This window comes from Lontra canadensis, unplaced genomic scaffold (genome assembly GCF_010015895.1).
Source record: "Lontra canadensis isolate GAN:19392208 unplaced genomic scaffold, GSC_riverotter_1.0 scaffold7, whole genome shotgun sequence".
Lineage (NCBI taxonomy): Eukaryota > Metazoa > Chordata > Mammalia > Carnivora > Mustelidae > Lontra > Lontra canadensis.
The window spans coordinates 26,326,049-26,346,911 of NW_022631001.1; the positions used below are offsets into that span (position 1 = coordinate 26,326,049).

General features: G+C 39.0%; 1 protein-coding gene and 1 pseudogene across 5 annotated transcripts in view; one reads left to right on the forward strand and one right to left on the reverse strand.

Annotated features, from left to right (window-relative positions):
* RNF121 (ring finger protein 121) overlaps positions 1-20,863 on the reverse strand; it is a 78,147-nt gene that overhangs the window by 30,635 nt on the left and 26,649 nt on the right. For all 5 annotated transcript variants that reach the window (XM_032853218.1, XM_032853221.1, XM_032853217.1 and 2 more), the window contains 2 exons: positions 20,103-20,140; positions 17,132-17,273 (listed from right to left, as the gene is read on the reverse strand). In XM_032853218.1, the coding sequence (XP_032709109.1) occupies positions 17,132-17,273; positions 20,103-20,140 (180 nt within the window). The remainder of the gene's footprint in view (positions 1-17,131; positions 17,274-20,102; positions 20,141-20,863) is intronic.
* LOC116865108 lies at positions 9,761-10,522 on the forward strand (annotated as a pseudogene).

Here is a 20,863-nt window from a genome sequence, read left to right on the forward strand (position 1 = left end):
AAACCTCCTCAAGAACTTAAGACTACCAAGGAGGAAAAAAAAAAAAACAATTATAATGCAGTATGATAAGTGCTATAAAGGAGTAAGCCCTGGTAGCCAAGAAATTGGAGGAGAGGCTTTCAGTCCACAAGGCTTCCTGAAGAAAGCAACCTTTGACCTCTGAACTGATGGCCCAGTAGATGTAAGCAAAAGCATCATGATGAGTGAGTGTTCAGGATAAGGGAACATGGTATTTCTGACGAAGTACAAATAAGGAGGGAGGTGTGAGAAATGAGCCAAGAGAGCAGACAAGGCTCAGAGAAGGCTGTTGTATGCATTACACAAACAGAAGTTTTGATTATAGTCTGGGAGAAAAGTTTTTCTTTTGCATAGAAAGTGGGTTACCATCCTTTACCATCTTAGACGGTATTCTCTAGTCACATTTCAGTAACCCTCTTAATGTGTTGGTCTAAGAAAAATCTATAGTAAAGATTTCTAGATAGGAGATTTTGCCACTCATCCATTCCACAAGGGAACAGCAGTTCAGGGGATACGAGCTGGAAAAGATACGGTTTTTGGTAACAGAGATGATGAAAGCTTCCCCTTGGAGATCTTTAAAAATAGGACAGATACTTTTCCAGGCATAAACTTACTCCTTCCCCTAAAATCCCTGCGGGAGCTAAGAAACAAGTAATATTAGACTCTGAACAGATGATGAAAACTGTGTGACAGAGAAGCTAAAAAGCAAGCTGGGCCTAGGCTAGGTTTCCAATCCAGATCTTCTGTCTCCCAAGTCCTGCCTCCCTGGCACCATTCACTTCTGAATTTGTGATAAAACCCTGGAAAAGCTGAGGAAGTGATATAATGTAGATATTAAAGGGGTGGAGAAGGATAGACCTGGTCAAAAGTCACTGAAGAAGGAAATATCAGGGGAGTTAAAAACAGAAATGACCATGGCAGAAACTGACAATTTCCTGGAGCTTTTGAGAAACCTCAAAAAATGGCTGAGTGCTCATATGAGAAGAGCACTTAACCAAGAATCAGATTTTGGATTTATGTCCAGCTCCCCAATTTAATGGTCATGTACTCTCAACAAGTCTCTGCAGTGTTTTGCACTTTGGTTTACTACTCTGAACAATGGAGTTATATCCCCATCCTGACCACCATATAAAGCCACTGTGAGGTTCCAATGAGATATCAGACAAGAAAAGTTTTTTTAAAAAAATCAACAAATTGCAACTATAAGCAGCTTAAGGTAGTATTACTACTGTTGTTATTACTGAAAAGAATAGTAACCTGAATTTTATTTTTTTTTAAGATTTTATTTATTTATTTGACAGAGAATGATCACAAGTAGGCAGAGAGGCAGGCAGAGAGAGAGAGAGAGGGAAGCAGGCTCCCTGCTGAGCAGAGAGCCCGGTGCGGGGCTCAATCTCAGGACCCTGAGACCATGACCTGAGCTGAAGGCAGAGGCTTTAACCCACTGAGCCACCCAGGTACCCCCTGAACTTTAAACATAGAAAACAGCAGGACCTTTTGCTCCTAAATAGCAATTAATTTAGATGAAGTTCTTTTAACTTGAAGGATGGACTTGAACTCCTAAGTTACAAAAAGATGTTTGATACTTTTCACAGTGAAACCAGTGGACTGGTATACTTGCTCATAATCAGCCTAATGGCTGGCGGCATCCCTGCTGCTCTCTGCCAGTGCTTCTCATGAGGGGTGGATTTCCTCCCCAGGGGACATTTGATGAAGTCTGGACACATTTTTGGCTATCATGATCAGGAAAAGGGGTGCTAGTGGCATCTAGCAGGTAGAAGCCAGGCGTGCTGCTAAACGTCCTCCAATGCACATGACAGTCCCCCATGAAAATAAAGAATCATCTGGCCCAAAATGTGAAGAGTCTCCCTATTGAGAGACTGGTCTAGGAGAATAGAACTAGTGTTTTTCCACTCAGGGTTCATGTGTGCCCACTGAAAGGCTGGGCTGCCAACTAGCATGAGGGAAAAACAGAAAATTTCATTCAGTTTGAGAGAAACAGAGCCTTATCAATTAATTCCATCATTTCTCAGCATGCCCATAAGAAGCATTTTTTTTTTAAAGTTCTGATAGCTAATCTCAAACAGTTCATGTTTCTACTACCTGACAATCATCCCAGTGTCTCTCCTTTACACAACATTCTCTGAGGAGCCATTTTGCTTTGATTCTTTTTTATTCCCATTCTTCACTCTGTAGACATTTAATGTGTTTAATGCATTTTTGTTAGTATCTATTCTTACAAACTATTTTTTGTGCATGTATTTTGATTTATTAGTTGGCACTATATCTTTCTGTTTCTTATTTTTAGATCCACAAGTTGTTACAGGTAAATCTAATGTGTTGCTTTAACTGCAATGCAGAGTCCTGATATGCAGCCACCACATTTTAAACTATTTATTCAGATACAAATACCCAGACTGCCTCCAACTCTTCAATTAACTGCCATAATTAACATTTAAATCAATACCTTCTCACATGTCCCTTTAGGATATGTCACAAGATATGTATATATTCCATCTGACTGAATACTCCCAGGCTGCTCTCGATAATACCTGCCCCATCTTCATACCTACAAAGAACAGACAAAAGTTCCCAAAGCCTCTGATCCCTGCCAGCAGTTGGACATATCTAGCTTGTTAGTCTAGAATATCAATTACCATCAGTTTTAATTATTACTAATCTCCTATTCTGCTATCAGTTAACTTCGCCTATCCTACCCTTTACAGAACAGGTCCCCTTAATCCCCTTATTTATTTATTTATTTATTTATTTCTTTAAAGAGGGACACAGCAGGGTGGGAAGGGCAGATAGAGAGAGGGAGAGAGAATCCCAAGTAGACTCCATGCCCAACATGGAGTCTGACATGGGGGCTCAACCCCACAACCCCAAAACCACGAACCAAGACAAACTCCAGTCAGATACTTAATCGACTGATCCACCCAGGCACCACCCTTAATCTTAAATAATCAACTTTATCAAAATTTTTATCTTATTTATCTACATAATTTTTACTAACTTCTTTTTTTTGCCTTTCATAATTAGATCTTTAATCTATCTTTAGTCCCCTTTGTATGGCATGTGATACAGGAATCTAGTTTTAATATTTCTCCATTTGGTGAGCCAGTCTTCTCAATACAATTTACTTAACAATGAATATTTCCTTCACTGATTGGTGGTTACACTTTTATTATCTTTTTTTTTTTTTCTTTTTAAGATTTATTTATTTGAGGGGCACCTGGGTGGCTCAGTGGGTTAAAGCCTCTGCCTTCAGCTCAGGTCCTGATCCCTGACCTGATCCCAGGCTTGCCCCGCATCGGGCTCTCTGCTCAGCGGGAAGCCTGCTTCCTCCTCTCTCTCTGCCTGCTTCTCTGCCTACTTGTGATCTCTATCTGTCAAATAAATAAGTAAAATCTTAAAAAAAAAAAAAAAAGATTTATTTATTTGAGAGAGAGAGGGAGAATGAGTAGGAGGGGCAAAAGGGGAGAGAATCTCAAGTAGACTCTGGGCAGAGTACGGAGCCTGAGTACGGAGCCTGACACAGGGCTCAATATCACAACTCTGAGATCATGATCTGAAATCACGACCTGAGCTGAAGCCAAGAGTTAGATACTTACCTGACTGAGCCACCCAGGCTCCCCTATACTCTTATTGTATATTAAGGTCCTATTATACAGGGATCTGTCTCTGAGATCTTTACTCTGTTCTGCTGGTCTATTTGTCTATTCTTATAGTATATCTTACTATTTGAAAAGGCAAGTCTGTGTCTTGGGAATTGCTTTCCTTCTCGCTTTTAAACTTCAAGTAGAGGAGGGAAATGAGTTAATCAGAATCTCTAATGAATATTCCCATCATTAGTCATGCATGGAGCACTTTTAATTTTTAAAAATTACTTTTAATTGTGGTAAAAACTCATAAAATTTACCATCTTAACCATTTTTAAATGTATGGTTCGGCAGTGCTAAGTAATATTTCCACTGCTTTGTAACAGATATCCAGAACTTTTTCATCTTACAAAACTGAGACACTTCTATGCCCTTTACATAACAACTCCCCACTTCCCCCATCTGCCCCAGCTCCTGATAACCACCATCCTACTTTCTGTTTCTGTGAATCAGACTACTCTAGGTACCTCATATAAGTGGAAGACAAATAAAAGCATTTGTCATTTTCTGACCAGCTTATTTCACTACACATAATGTTCTGAAGGATCACCATGTTGAAGCATATAACAAGATTTCCTTCCCTTTTAAGTTAAATTATTTTTAATAATATCATAACTACTAAACCCATCACTCAACATAAAAACTGGAACACCTAAGACTACTTATATCTAGCTATGTGCTCTTCTCTAGCTTATCCTCCATCTTCCATCCAACATCACCCTTATCCTGCATCTTGATTTTATCATTCCCTTGCTCCTTAAAATAGTTATATTATGCATTTACATATTTTTAAAAGATACTCTTTAGTTTTCATTGTTTTTAGCTTTCTATAAAAGATACCAAGTTATGAGCAGCCTTCTGAATCTTTTTTCACTCAATATTAAATTGCTAAGAGTATCCTTACCATTACTTTTAACTACAGTTAATTATTTTTTGTGTTTTTTTATATATTTCATGTTGTATGTATGGTTTTATAAGTTACATAATATTCCATTGGGTGAATACAACAAAGCTTAACTTATCCAATCACCTATACTTGGGCATTGAGTCATTTTTAAGTTTTTGCTATTACAAATAATGCTGTTATGGAAATTCTGGTACATCTCCCTAGTGTGCATACGCAAAACTCCAAGATCAAAATGAAGAGGCAACCTACTGAATGGGAGAAGATATTTTCAAATGATATAGGGGTTAATATCCAAGATATATAAAGAATCTATACAGCCCTAAACCAAAAAATAATAATGAAAAAATCTGATTAAAAATGGGCAGAGGAGGGGCACTGTGTAGCTCAGCAGAATGAGCATCCCACTCTTGGTTTCAGCTTGGGTCATGATCTCGAGGGTCCTGGGACTGAGCCCCACTTCGGGCTCCCTGTGCTGTGGGAAGTCTGCTACCCCCCCATCTCCTTTCCTCTGCCCCTCACCCCACTCTTGTATACGTGCACAGGCTCTGTCTCTCTAAAATCAATAAATAAATCTTCAAAAAAAGAAAAGATTCTAAAAATGGGCAGAGAACCTGAATAGACATTTTTCCAAATAAGATATACAGATGGCCAAGAAGTACATGAAAAGCTGCTCAACATCACTAATCATCAGGGAAATGCAAATCAAAACTATAGTAAGATATGACCTCACACAGAATGGCTAGTATCAAAAAGATAACAAGCCTTGGTGAGGATCTGAAGAAAAGGGAAGCCTGGTATACTATAAATTGGTATAGCCACTGTGGAAAACATTGTGGAAGTTTCTCAAAAAATTTAAAATAGAAATATTGTATCTAGTAACTCCACTACTGGTTACTTCCTGCCCTGCACCCCCGACCCCGGCAAAAGAAACCATTAATTTCGAAAGATATGTGCAATCTCTATGTTTTTTGCAGCAATATTTACAATAGTTAAAATACAGAAGCAACCTAAGTGTCCAGTAATAGATGAATGGGTAAAGAAGATGTGGTATATGTATGTGTAATACTATACAGCCATAAATAACAATGAGATCTTGCCATTTGTGACAACATGGATGGACCTAGATATAGCCTATCATGCTAAGTGAAGTAAGTCAGACAGAGAAGACAAATACCATGTAACTTCACTTACATGTGGAATCTTAAAAAAAAAAAAAAAACCACCAATACAAATGAACAGAGAAAAACAGATTCATAAATACAAGGAGTAAACAGTTAGCTGCCGGGGTGGGGGGGAAGAGTTGGAGGATGGACAAAATAGTGGTAGGGGATTAAGAGGTACAAACATTCAGTTATAAAGTAACTAAGTCAGGAGACTGAAAAGTACAGCACAGGGAATACAATTAATAAGACAATAATAATGTACTGTGACAGATGGTGCATATACAAATACGATGATACACTTATCGTTATACACTGTATAATGTATGGAATTGTTGAATCACTATGTTGAATACCTGAAAATAATACAACTTTCTGTATCAACCAAACTTTAATAAAAAATTCAAGGAAACTAAAATAGCAAATACAAAATCTAGTCAACAATATGAACAAGTAATAGAAAAAACCAAATGACTACTAAGCATGAAAACATGCTCAACCTCACTAATTCAAAAAGTAGTCAATAGCTTAGGTATTCTCACTCTATTAGGCTGACAAAGGAAAGAGCAAGAGAAGGGAACACAGAGGAAATACAAAAACCACCATAAAACAAGTAACAAAATGGAAATAAGTATATACCTACAACAATTACTTTGTTTTTTATATGACATTTTAAAGAATTTTTTATTTAAGTAATGTCTACACCCAACAAGGGGCTCAAACTCACAGCCCTGAGATCAAGAGTCGCACAGTCCTCTGACTGAGCCAGCCAGACACCCCTATCAATAATTACTTTGAATGTAAATGGACTGAACACTCCAATCAAAAGACACAGGATGACAAAACGGGTAAAAACACAAGACCCATCTATATGCTGCTACAAGAGATACATTTCAGACTTAAAGACACATACAGAATGAAAGTGAGGGGATGGAAAAGCATTTTTCATGCAAATGGAAATGAAAAGAAAGCCACAGTAGCAATACTTTTATGGGACAAAGTAGACTTTAAAACAAAGACTGCGGGCGCCTGGGTGGCTCAGTGGATTAAAGCCTCTGCCTTCAGCTCAGGTCATGATCCCAGGGTCCTGGGATCGAGCCCCGCATCGGGCTCCCTGCTCTGAGGAGAGCCTGTTTCCTCCTCTCTCTCTGCCTGCCTCTCTGCCTACTTGTGATCTCTGTCAAATAAATAAATAAAATCTTAAAAAAAAAAAAAAACAAAGACTGTAACAAGAGATAATTAAGGACAATAATAATCATAAAGGAGACAATCCATCAAGAAAACATAACAATTGTAAATATTTATGTACCTGACTAGGAGCACCCGAATACATAAAGCAGCTAATAACACACCTAAAGGAAGTAATTGACAGTAATATAATAATAGTAAGGGAGTTTAACACCCCACTTACATCAATGGATAGATCATCCAAGTAGAAAATCAACAAGGAAAGAGTAGCTTTGAATGACACATTGGGCCAGATGGATCAAACAAATATATTCAGAACATGCCATCCTAAAATAACAGAATACACATTCTTTTCAAGTGGACATGGAACATTCTCCAGAACAGATCACATATTAGGCCACAAAACACATCTCAACAAATTTGAAACAAACTCACAATGGATTAAGGATCTTAAATGTGAGACCTAAAACCATAAAAATCCAAAAAGAAAGTATAAGCAATAATTTCTCTGACATCAACCTCAGAAACATTTTCTAGATCTGTCTCCTCTACATCTGAGGCAAGAGAAACAAAAGCAAACATAAACTACTGGGACTATATTAAAATAAAAAGTCTCTGCACAATGAAAGAAACAACAAAACTAAAAGACAATCTATTGAATGGGAGAAGATGATGAACTATGACTTCACACCTGTCAGAATGTCTAAAACCAAAAGCACAAGAAACAATGAGTGCTGGTGAGGATGTAGAGAAAAAAGAACCCTTGTGCACTATTGGTGGGAAGGCAAACTGGGGTAACTACTGTGGAAAACAACACAGAAGTTCCTAAAAAAATTAAAAATCTAAATACTGTATGATCCAGTAATTCCACTCCTGGGTGTTTACCCAAAGAAAACAAAAACACTAAATGGAAAGATATATGCACCCCTATGTTTATTGCAGTATTATTTACAACACCCAAATTATGGAAGCAGCCCATGCCAATCAATACATGAATAAAGATGATGTGGTGTATACACACACACATATATACATACACACAAAGGAACATTACTCAACCATAAAAAATGGGATTTTGCCATTTGTAACAACATGGATGGATCTAGAGAGTATAATGCTAAATGAAATAAGTCAGTCTGAGAAAGACAAATACTATATGATTTCCTTCACATATAATTTTAAAAAACGAACAAAGAGAAAAAGAGACAAACGAAAAACAGACTTTTTAGAGAACAAACTGATGGTTACCAGAGGGGAGGTGGGTGGGGGGAATGGGCGAAATAGGTGAAGGGAATTGATAGTACACTTACCGCGATGAGTCTGAGTAATGTATAGAATTGCTGAATCATTATATTTTACACCTGAAACTAATGTAACACTGTAACATTAACTACACTGAAATTAAAATTAAAAAATTTAAAAAAGAAAAGTCTGGTACTGACATAAGTATAGTCATATAGTTTAATGGAAAAGAACTGAGAGTACAAAAATTAATGTATACATCTATGTTCGACTGGTTTTTTATAAGAATGACTAATCATTCAATGGAAAAAGAAGTTTCTTCAAAAATGGTGCTAAGACATGCAAAATCCACATGCAAAAAAATGAAGATAGACACTTACCTCACACCATTTACAAAAAGTAACACAAAATAGACCAAAGACCTATAAGTAAGAGTTAAAAATATAAAACCCTTCCAAGAACACATACAGATAAAAATAGCCTTGGATTTGGCAACAGATTCTTAGATATAACACTAAAAGCATGAGCAACAAAAGAAAAAATAGGTTTAAGAGTACAAAATTGGAACAAGTAGTAAATAAACCATAGAGATCTAATGCAAAGTATAATGCATATAGACACCAATACTGCAGTCTAATCAACAGACTTGCTAAGAGACAAAACCTTAATTATTTCAACCACTAAAAAGGATAATTATGTGATGTGACAAAGGAGCTTAATGCTGTTATAATGGCAATCATACTGCAAAAAATAAATTTGTCAGTTAAGATGTTGTACACCTTAAATATACCCAGTGTCAGGGGCACCTGGGTGGCTCAGCCATTAAGCATCTGCCTTCAGCTCAGGTCATGATCCAGGAGTCCTGGGATCGAGTCCTCCATCAGGCTCCCTGCAGGGAGCCTGCTTCTCCCTCTCCCTCTGTCATTCCCCCTGCTTGTGCTTGCTCTCTTTCATGAGTAAATAAAATCTCTAAAAAAAAAGTACTCAATGTTATATGTCAAATATATTCATTAAAAAAGAAAAAAGAGATAAACTGGACATCAAACTTAAAAATGTTTATGCATCCTCTTTCCCATTCTGCAAGATGGGGAGTAAAAAAGTTGAGATGCCAGGGGCGCCTGGGTAGCTCAGTGGGTTAAGCCTCTGCTTTCGGCTCAGGTCATGATCTCAGGGTCCTGGGATCGAGCCCCGCATCGGGCTCTCTGCTCAGCAGTGAGCCTGCTTCCCCCTCTCTCTGCCTGCCTCTCTGCCTACTTGTGATCTCTCTCTCCCCCTCTGTCAAATAAATAAATAAAATCTTTTAAAAAAAAGTTGAGATGCCAGATACTAAAGAGAAGAAAACTGAAACCAAGAAGGATGATGCTGGTGGCAAGGTTAAGAAGGATAATAACATCATGGGGCATGTGGGAGGCTTAGTCGTTGAGCATCTGCCTTCAGCTTGGGTCATGATCCCAGGGTCCTGGGATCAAGCCCCACATCAGGCTCCCTGCTCAGAGAAGCCTGCTTCTCTCTCTTCCACTCCCCCTGCATGAGTCCCTTCTCTCACTCTGTCTCTCTGTCAAATAAATAAAATCTTTAAAAAAAAAAAAAAAGGGTAACCTCATGGCTAAAATGCCAAACGGAAAGCCCCACTGCAATCAAAACCCTCTCCTAGTCAGAGGAATTGGCAGCTATTCCTTATCAGCTATGTATTCCAGAAAGGCCATGTACAAGGGGAAGTATTCAACAGCTAAGAAAAGAAAGAAAAGATTCTTGCTTCTGTCACAAAATCAGTTGGTGGTGCCAAGAACAGTGGTACTGGAATGGTTCACCTTCACAAAATGCTGAGGTATTATCCTACTAAAGATGTACCTCAAAAGCTGTTGAGCCACAGAAAAAACCTTTTAGTCAGCATGTAAGAAAACTGAGCTAGCATCACTCCTGGGACCATTCTGATCATCCTCACTGGGAACCACAGAGGTAAGAGGGTGGTTTTCCCAAAGCCTCTAGGCCGTGGCTTTTTATTTGTAACCAGACCTCTAGCCCTCAATCAAGTTCCTCTGTGTAGAAAACACTAGAAATTTGTCATTGCCACCTACACCAAAACTGGTATCAGCGTGTGAAAATCCCACAATGTCTCACTGATGCTTACTTCAAGAAGAGGCTACATAAACCCAGACACCAGGAAGGTGGTATCTTCAACAGAGAAGGAGAAATATGAGATTACAGAGCAGTGCAAGGCTGATCAGAAAGCTGTGGACTCGCAAATTCTGCCAAAAATTAAAGCTGTTCCTCAGCTTCAAGGCTACCTCTGCTCTGTGTTTTCTCCCACAAATGGAGTTTACCCTCACAAATTAGTGTTCTAAATTTCTAATAAAGACCCAGATTAAATAACAGATCCATTAAAATGTTTATGAACCAAAGGACACTATGAAGAAGGTAAAAAGGCAACCCACAGAATGGGAGAAAGTATTTATAAATCATACATCCAATAATGGTCTACTATCCAGACTATATAAAGAACTCTTACAATACACACACACACACACACACACACACACACACACACACACAAGAAAAAACAAAGGAACAAACCAAAAGCAGTTTAAAAATGGGAAAAGAGGTGGAAGATATACATGTAGCCAATAAACACATCTTTTTATTTTTTTGTCAATAAACATATCAAAAGATCCTCAACATCGTGAATCATTAGGGAGACACAAACCAAACCACAGTGAGATACTACTTTATGCCCACTAGAGTGACTATATGAAAGAAGAGAAAGAGAGACAGAGAGAGAGAGGGAGGGAGGAAGGAAGGAAGGAAGAAGGAAGGAAGGGAGGAAGGGAGAGAGGGAGGGAAAGAGAGAGAGGGAAAGAAGGAGGGAGGGAGAGAGAGGGACAAAGAGAGAAAGTGAGGGGAGGGAGGGAGGGAGGAGGAGAGGGAGAGGGAAGGAGGGAGGTAAAAGAGATCAGAAGAGAAGAGAAGCAAAAGAACAAGTGTTGGTGAGAATATGGAGAAACTGGAACCAATGCACTGTGGGTTGCAATGTTAAATGGTATAGCTGCTATGGAAAATTGTTCTCAAAAAGTTGAACAGTTCGGGGTGCTTGGGTGGCTCAGTGGGTTAAGCCTCTGCCTTCGGCTCAGGTCATGATCTCAGGGTCCTGGAATCAAGTCCCGCATTAGGCTCTCTGCTCAGCAGAGAGCCTGCTTCCTCCTCTCTCTCTGCCTACTTGTGAACTCTGTCTGTCAAATAAATAAAATCTTAAAAAAAAAAAAAAAGTTGAACAGTTCTACTCCAGGGCATACCCAAGAACTGAATACAGGCGTTCAAATAAAAGCTTATAAAGAATGTTCACAGCAGCATTTTTCACAATAACCAAAGGGTAGAAACAACCCCAATGTCCATCAACTGATGAAGAGATAAACAAAATGTGGCATATCCATACAAAAGAGTATTATTGAGCCACAAAAAGGAATTAAGTACGGATACTGCACTACTACTGAACCTTGAAAACATCATGCTATGTGAAAGAAGCCAGACAAAAGGCAACATATTGTATAATTTCATTTATATGAATATCCAGAATAGGCAAATATATAGAAAACAGATTAGTTACTGCCAGGACCTGGTGGGAAGGGGAAATGGGGAGTGACTGCTTAATGGATATGGGGTTTCCTTCTGGGATAATGAAAATGTTCTAGAGCTAAATAGTGGTAATGGCTGCACAGCACTGGATGTGCTAAATGCCACTGAATTATATACTTTAAAATGGTAGAATATCCATTCTTAAGGTTTTTCTTCTTTTTTTAAGATGTACTTATTTGAGAGAGAGAGTGTGTGCATGAGTGGGAGGGGCAGAGGAAGAGGGAGAGAAAAAATCTGAAACAGACTCTGTGCTGATCGTGGAGCAGACGTGGGGCTTGATCTCACGATCTGGAGATCATGACCAGACCTGAGAGAGTTGGTTGCTTAACCAACTGCGCCATTCAGGCGCCCCATAGAATAGTGAATATTTTTATGTGAAATTTCTGTCAATAAAAAGAAAATTCTTGTGTCTGTTGGCCATCTGGATGTCTTCTTTGCAGAAATGTCTGTTCATGTCTTCTGCCCATTTCTTGATTGGATTATTTGTCCTTTGGGTGTTGAGTTTGCTAAGTTCTTTATAGATTTTGGACACTAGCCCTTTATCTGATATGTCATTTGCAAATATCTTCTCCCATTCTGTCAGTTGTCTTTTGGTTTTGTTAACTGTTTCCTTTGCTGTGCAAAAGCTTTTGATCTTGATGAAATCCCAATAGTTCATTTTTGCCCTTGCTTCCCTTGCCTTTGGCGATGTTCCTAGGAAGATGTTGCTGCGGCTGAGGTCGAAGAGGTTGCTGCCTGTGTTCTCCTCAAGGATTTTGATGGATTCCTTTCTCACATTGAGGTCTTTCATCCATTTTGAGTCTATTTTCGTGTGTGGTGTAAGGAAATGATCCAATTTCATTTTTCTGCATGTGGCTGTCCAATTTTCCCAACACCATTTATTGAAGAGGCTGTCTTTTTTCCATTGGACATTCTTTCCTGCTTTGTCGAAGATTAGTTGACCATAGAGTTGAGGGTCTATTTCTGGGCTCTCTATTCTGTCCATGAAAAAGTGCTCCATATCACTCGGCATCGGGGAAATACAAATCAAAACCACAATGAGATATTACCTCACACCAGTCAGAATGGCTAAAATTAACAAGTCAGGAAATGACAGATGCTGGCGAGGAAACGGAGAAAGGGGAACCCTCCTACACTGTTGGTGGGAATGCAAGCTGGTGCAACCACCCTGGAAAACAGCATGGAGGTTCCTCAAAATGTTGAAAATAGAACTACCCTATGACCCAGCAATTGCACTGCTGGGTATTTATCCTAAAGGTACAAACGTAGTGATCCGAAGGGGCACGTGCACCTGAATGTTTATAGCAGCAATGTCTACAATAGCCAAACTATGGAAAGAACCTAGATGTCCATCAACAGACAAATGGATAAAGATGATGTGGTATATATACACAATGGAATACTATGCAGCCATCAAAAGAAATGGAATCTTGCCATTTGCAACGACGTGGATGGAACTAGAGGGTATCATGCTTAGCGAAATAAGTCAATCGGAGAAAGACAACTATCATATGATCTCCCTGATATGAGGGAGAGGAGATGCAGCATGGGGCGGTTAAGGGGGTAGGAGAAGAGTAAATGAAACAAGATGGGATTGGGAGGGAGACAGACCCTTAAGTAAGTGACTCTTAATCTCACAAAACAAACTGAGGGTTGATGGGGGGAAAGGGGTTGGAAGAGGGGGGATGGGGTTATGGACACTGGGGAGGGTATGTGCTATGGTGAGTGCTGTGAAGTGTTTAAACCTGGTGATTCACAGACCTGTACCCCTGGGGATAAAAATATATGTGTATAAAAAATAAAATTTAAAAAAAAAAAAAGAAAGAAAGAAAAAGAAAATTCTATTCTTCCACAGAGTATCTTAAAACTTTTACATCTTGAGCTTTTTCTCTTAGGGGTGGGAGCAACAACAGTCACTACCATTAGTTTTAGAGTTTACAAAAACACTTTGCCATAGAATCTTATATCATCTTCACAACCCATGAGGTAGATGGGCTAGAGATAAGACTTAGAGATAAGAAAAACAGGCTCGAGATATAAAGTCACATGGCTAGGAAGTGAGACAGCTGACGGATCAAATCAGACTGGGCTGGCTCCACTGTATCATACTGCCTACAAGCCAAACAGCTTCAACTTCTGGTAAGCTTGAAAAAGGACAGGACAGGACAAGAAAGGACAGCTTATTGTGTACTAGCATCTTGGGCAAATTTTCTTCTTCCAAAGTTAGTGTTTTAATTAAAGCAGTAAAAATATTCATTGTACACAAGTTAATAAACGTTTAAAAAAATAATCTAGGTCATTATTTTATAAGAGTAGAATAAAGCAGACATTACAGATTTCCTTTCCCAATTTTTTTAAAGATATGGCTTTAAGTTTCTCAGTGCAAGGTATTTATAATGTCGACATGTTTGCTCACCAGTGAAGTTTACCATAATGTTTACGGGGTATGGCAGTAAAGTAATGGGATAATTGTGCATGCTCCTTATATAAATGGCTTCACAGTCATATTTCCTTTTAAGGGTTAACTAATGAATGACATTATCAGTGGTTTTCCAGCACTATCATGACTCCTATATATGATCCTGAGAAGCAGAGAGGTCAGGGTTATCCAACCCTGTATCGATCAGAGCGGCCTCTTAATTATTTTCCATACTGGGTTTTCCCTTAAGATACTATTTGAAGAAAGTATTCCACAGTTTTTTGAGGAATACTTATTGAAAACTACTAAAGTACATACCTGCATCCTCACGTCCTTTAGAGGTTTTTAAAAATCTTTGCAGATTAGCCAAATTTGTATAATTAAGATGATCTCTCAATACCAGCACAGAAATGCCAATGGTGTTCTCATTCTACTCTTGGCTTATGAGTGTTCTTATTTTTCCAGGCTCAACTCAACCATTTTGGTAATCCCTACTCTATAGAGTACGCACTATAATCACACATTGACAAACAAGTGACTTAGATAACAGGGCAAAGCATGACCAGGGTCTAGACATGAAGCCCCACCTCAGAGGGCTAAGCCTGCTGGATGGTCTCCAGCTCAGAAACTCTTGGTGTCATGTGGTCCTTCAGTGTATTGTGTCCTGAAGGTACAGATGTTTCTATTTGTGGTGCATGCCAACACTTGAACTGGCTATAAACCAGTAATGTTCGGAACTTGTGTCTGCTCAAGGTCAAAGATTATCCTCTCTTCTCCTATGCTCTAGGTTATCCCTTGTTCCCTTGATGGAAAACCCTTTCCAGGAGCAACATATGGTACAATAGAAATTATGCAATATGAAACAGAAAACCTGGGTTCAAATCCTGGCTCTATTAGTATTCCCTTCATGCCTCAATTCTCTGGGCCTCAGTCTGTTCACAGTACTTACCTCATGGGCTACTAGGAGGATTAAATGACATAGTGCAGCAGTTCACATCATGTGGGCTACACAGCCCTGGGCATGTCTGACCATATTATCAGAGGTCTGAAAAAGCATATACTAGAGAAAAAGAACCATTTAGGGATGAAGAATAAAAACTCTGGAGTAAAACTGTCTGGGTTCATAACAGTTTCATCACTGGAGCAAATTACTTAGTCTTTCTGTCTCAGTTCCTTATTTGTAATTGGAGAAAATATTACCTTAGTGGATTACTACAAGATTAGCTGAGCCCACAGTTGTGAAGTACTTAGAACACTGGCTGGCATTAAGCGAAAATTCAATTAATGTTAGCTATTGTTACTACTATACATGCACTTGTATTTTCTATGCAAAGTATTACCACGTAGGTGTTTGCCAAAGTTGATGCTAAAAAAGGGTTGTTGGCCTTGTAAAGGTTAAAAACTTGTAAGATGATAGTTTAAAAAAAAAAAAAAATCCAGTACACTACACCTGTCATGTCCTAATCCAGAGTGGCTGAATCTATGATTTTAATCTTCTCAAGCTTACTGAGACTTGTTTTGTGGCCTAACGTATTTTCTATCCTGGAGAACGGTCCATGTGCACTTGAGAAGAGTATATATTCTGCTGTTGTTGGGTAGCATGTGCCCTGTGTATGTGTTAGAGCTAACTGGTTTATAATGCTGTTCCCTCTACTAATATTCTACCTGGTTGCTCTATCTTAGTGAAAGTCAGGTATTGAACTCTGCAACCGTTATTGTCGAACTGTCTATCCCTCTTCAATTTTGTCAATTTTTGCATCACATATTTTGGGGCTCCTTAGTTATGTTCATAATTATACTATCTTCTAGTTGGTTTGAACCTTTTATCAATATTATAATGTCCTTTGTCTCTTGTAAATTTTTTTTTAAAGATTTATTTATTTATTTATTTGAAAGAGAGAGAGAGAGAGAGATCACAAGTAGGCAGAGCAGCAGGCAGAGAGAGGGGGAAGCAGGCTCCCTGCCAAGCAGAGAGCCTGATGTGGGGCTCTATCCCAGGACCCTGAGTTCATGATCTTAGCTGAAGGCAGAAGCTTAACCCACTGAACCACCCAGGCACCTTCTTGTAAATTTTTTTGATTTAAAGTCTATTGGTCTGAGATTAATAGCCACCCCAGCTCTCTTCTGACTATCATGTGCATGGAATATCTTTCTCCACCTTTTTACTTTTATTCTCCGTGTCTTTGTTTCTAAAGTGAGTCTCTCATGTTTTTTTTTTTAATCAATATGCTAATCTCTGCCTTTTACTAGAACAATTTAAGCCATTTAAAGTAATTACCAATAAAGAATGATTTACTTCTGCCATTTAGCTATATGTTTTATGTATTTATTTTTTAAAGATTTTATTTATTTATTTGATAGACAGAGATCACAAGTAGGTGGAGAGTCAGGCAGGGAGAGAGAGGAGGAACCAGGGTCCCCGCTGAGCAGAGAGCCCAATGTGGTGCTCGATCTCAGGACCCTGGATCATGACCCGAACTGAAGGCAGAGGCTTTAACCCACTGAGCCACCCAGGCGCCCCCCACCCTTTTTTTTTAATTAATCTAAATCCTACCTGTAAGATTCACTTAAAGGCTTGGTCTTCCCAACAAGGCAATCACCTTGCCCTCTATTTGAATAGTTCCTGAAGAGTATCGCCTTCATGGATCTGTCCCAAAATGTTTAAAAGGGAAGAACTATCTTTTCTGGCCATAAAAGTAGTCTCAAGTTCTACCTCTTTTTTTTACCACCTGAATCACTTGCCTCTTAAAAGCACACCCACCATACATTATTCACCATTCATACATAACATCTATTATCATTGTCTATTCCCTGCCAAATGCAGCCTGGGTTAGGCTAGACCCTAGAATACCTAGGAGGGTCTTTTGACAACTGTCAGAAAAAGAACTGAGAGGCAGTGGCTTACATTGTAGGAGCGGGGGTGCCTCTGTTTCCACTGCACCAGGAGCAGCTGGGCCACCACCAAAGTAGCGATGAGGATGAGGACCATTTCAGCGTGCATGGCTTCGTGGCCACGGTGCTTGGCATGCATGCGTGCATGCTCAACCCTGAAAGTCAAACAGATGAGGCGAGGCAGGTCAGGGAAGGTGTGCTAGTAAAAGCGCAGTGCTTTCCAGGGATATCCCACAAGTCCATAGCTCAGAACATATTCCTGGCCTTTGCAACTGCAGGTTATTATACAAATTAGGGGCTAGAAAAACACACCCTAGAAAATGGGCATTTGGGATAGAACAAGGGCTCTACGGACCTCAGAAGCTCAGCTACTGGAGTTAAAGGTGGGTTGTCTGCTGCCCACCCCGAAGAGCAGAAACACCTGACATCTTTCCTGTAGAAAAGAGGACCCAGAAGAATCTTGTCATTACTGCCCATTTCAGTCCTATTTCAACTTCAACCATCCCTAGAAGGACAAAGTAACCCACAGAGAAGGATAGCCATAAAGTCTCATACTCTTAGTCAATGATATTTATGACACAAATAAAGAAGTACTACTGCAGATGTGTACTAATCCCAGGGTTTAAGTCTTCCTTTATTTGTCCTATTCTCTCTGTCAGGACCAGGGATCCTGTTTAAGACTAGCTAAAGCCTGAAAGTCTGGACTGCTTTAACTTTATACTAATCCAACAATGTGCCTCCTCAAGAGCTTAAGGAAGAGCACAACTGGAAACTCTTATTTCATCTAAGGCTGGCATTCTCTGGTCCAGGGGACTGGCAACAAGTGATTGCCTTGGCCTCTTAGAGTCAGAGTCAGCCAACAGAGAAATGAGGAAGGAGTCAGAGAAATAAATTCAAATACAGCCCATAGTCAGGAGCTTTTATGCCAATCCTCCATAGATGGGGGTATTAGGGAGAGAGGGAAAGGACAACAAATGATATCTTCATAGAGTTCCCAAGGGCAATGACAGACTATGTAAGAACCACCCAGTGGGATGAATTACAGACAAATGATAAAGCAAGTACAGGGAAAACTGTAGAATCTAGGTGGTAGGCCTAAAGGTGTTTACTGTGTAATTCTTTCAACTTTTCTGAGATTTTTCACAATAAAATGTTAGAGAGGAAACTGGTGGGGGGAGTGGGCAGCCAAATGTTAGAGGCCAGCCACAAAACCTCAGGATTCATCTTCCATCAACTCATCCAGGGTAGGAGAATCTGGCAAACAAATAGTATGGGTAGGGGTCAGAAACTTAGGTTCAGACATCCATGTGGCCTTGGCCAAGAAAATCCACATCTCTACATCACAGTTTTTTCATCTGTCACAGAGAGTCTGTATCTCTGCTGCTTCCCACATAGGGTTGTTGAGAGGATAAGCTAAACTAAAAGGGCAAAGGACACTTTCAAAACCTAAGGACTGTGGGGAGTTATAAAGATAAGAGATAAATTTCTTATTCTCAGGCAATATCTGACTGAATGGATGTACACAACAACAACAAAATAATCAAAGAAGTATGGAGAAAAGACCAGAGAACAACAACTCTAGTTCAGGTTCCCACCCAATGCAAACACTGTCTTTACAATCTTTGTGTGAATACTTCCACTGGCTGAGAACATATGCCTCTTAAAGTAATTAGAGAACCATGTGTCTGGTACATTGTAGGTACTCATATGTGCTAATAAAGGAATAAAACTCCAATACTTTAAGGGCAGTAGCTCACTGCCTCTCAATATATCACAATTATTAAAAAGTCTCTGATAACAAGACAAAAATCTTTCTATAGCTTCATTCCCTAATGAACGACCTAATTTTATATTCTGGAACAACAAAGGACATATTTACTCTTCTTTCCCAATGCTACTCTTTCAAAGATTTATATGATCTTACTTAAAACAAAAACAACAACAAAAAAAAAACAATCCTCTTTCTACTACCACTTTTCTGTGCCCTTTTAGGTTAACAGTTTGAGATCTTTTAAATGCTATTCATATAACATAATATGAAAACCATTAACCTGGATGCCTTCTTCTAGATGTTACCTAACTGAAGATCTTCTTAATATGCAGTGATTATAACAAAATCGGTGTGGACTCAGTGAAGCACAGTGACAATTTCACCTCCCTAAAGCAGAAAGTATATTTCTATGAACATGTTCCATGTTTTGATAGCTGAGGTACACAATTGGTGCATATTAAGCTTGAAGTTTTCTAAAATCTTGCTGGGTTTGTCACGTAAGTTGGTATCTTTGCCATTCTCTATTTTTATAATCTAAATGAAAGGGTTTTTTTTGCACTATTAATAAAGTTTACATGGTTGATTTCAGCTCATTGGTCAGCTACGTTGTAGGGCAAACACTCTGAAGACTCTGATGAGCAATCACGATAATAAGGTATTTGTTGACTGTTGACTCACTCTGGTTACAAAGCAAATTAGTAGCAGAGTTGAGATCAGGAAGACACTATTCCCATATTTTAGCCAGGGCTCTCTGCTCTGTTTTGTGGATAATGATGATATTAATGATGATAGTGATTTGCAAAGCAGGTAACACTTACTGGAAGCTTACCACATGCCAGGCATTGTTCTAAGAATTTCACATATATTAGTCCTCACAACTCTATGAGGTGTAAGTACTGTTGTAACCTTTCATTGTGCAAATCAGGGAAACTAAGGTAGTAAGAAATCAAGTAACCCTCCCAAGATAGCATAGCTAGGAAATGGCAGAACTAGTAGTATTTAAAGCAATATAAATAGTTTGGTGTAATTACCTATTCATTCCCCAGGACTGAAGGAGCTACCCAGGAATACTGGAAAAGATCCCAAATGACCTCTCCTATTAGTCAAGTCATGGCTTCCCCACAGACAAGGAAGCAAAAGAGTAAATATACAGCTCAATTAGTAGGACTAATTTAAAATTCCCAGCCTGAGGGGCCCACACCATCACACTTACCTCCATTGCTCTTCTGGAGAGAGGTCTGACATATCAACCTGTAGAAAAACACCACCAAAAAATCCATTACGGTCTTAGAACTATGCCTGCCCAGTATAAGGTATTCATACATTCATCATTATCTTCAAGGAATTATGAAGAGCTTCAAGTGTCACAATCTTTATGAAGCCTTCCCCAATACTCTACTTCCCACTGATCTCACCCTTCTCTAACCACTTACTTTATCTCTTGTCTATGACTGACAGTGTACTGCATGTCTGTGCTAGGCAATGAAGACCGGAGAGTAAACCCAACTCCTAAGATGCTCATAGCCTAATCAAGAAGTCACACATACATACAGAAAATTTCTTTATTATATGCTGAGGACTAGCTATGGAAGAATAAAGAAGAGGCTTCTGATCCAATCTGCAGTGTTATAGACTGGCAAAGACTTCTGGAGGAGATGTGAAATACCATCCAGATGAAGAAATGAGAGAAATATGTTCCAGGCAAACGGGCTAACATAAAAATGAAGGAATAAAGTTACTTAGCATACAAATAAATGAGCATGGCTAGAGCAAAAAGTATGAATCAGGATTAGTGGGAGATGAAGCTAGATAAAATATTCTGTCATATGCTGTCTGACTTTAAATGGCCCCATGGTAGCAATTAGCAGAACTAGTAGTATTTAAACCAATATAAATATAATTGCCAGCACATTAGACTAGGGAGAACTAAGCTTTAGTCCCTGCTCTGCTATTAACGAGCAGTACAACCTTCCA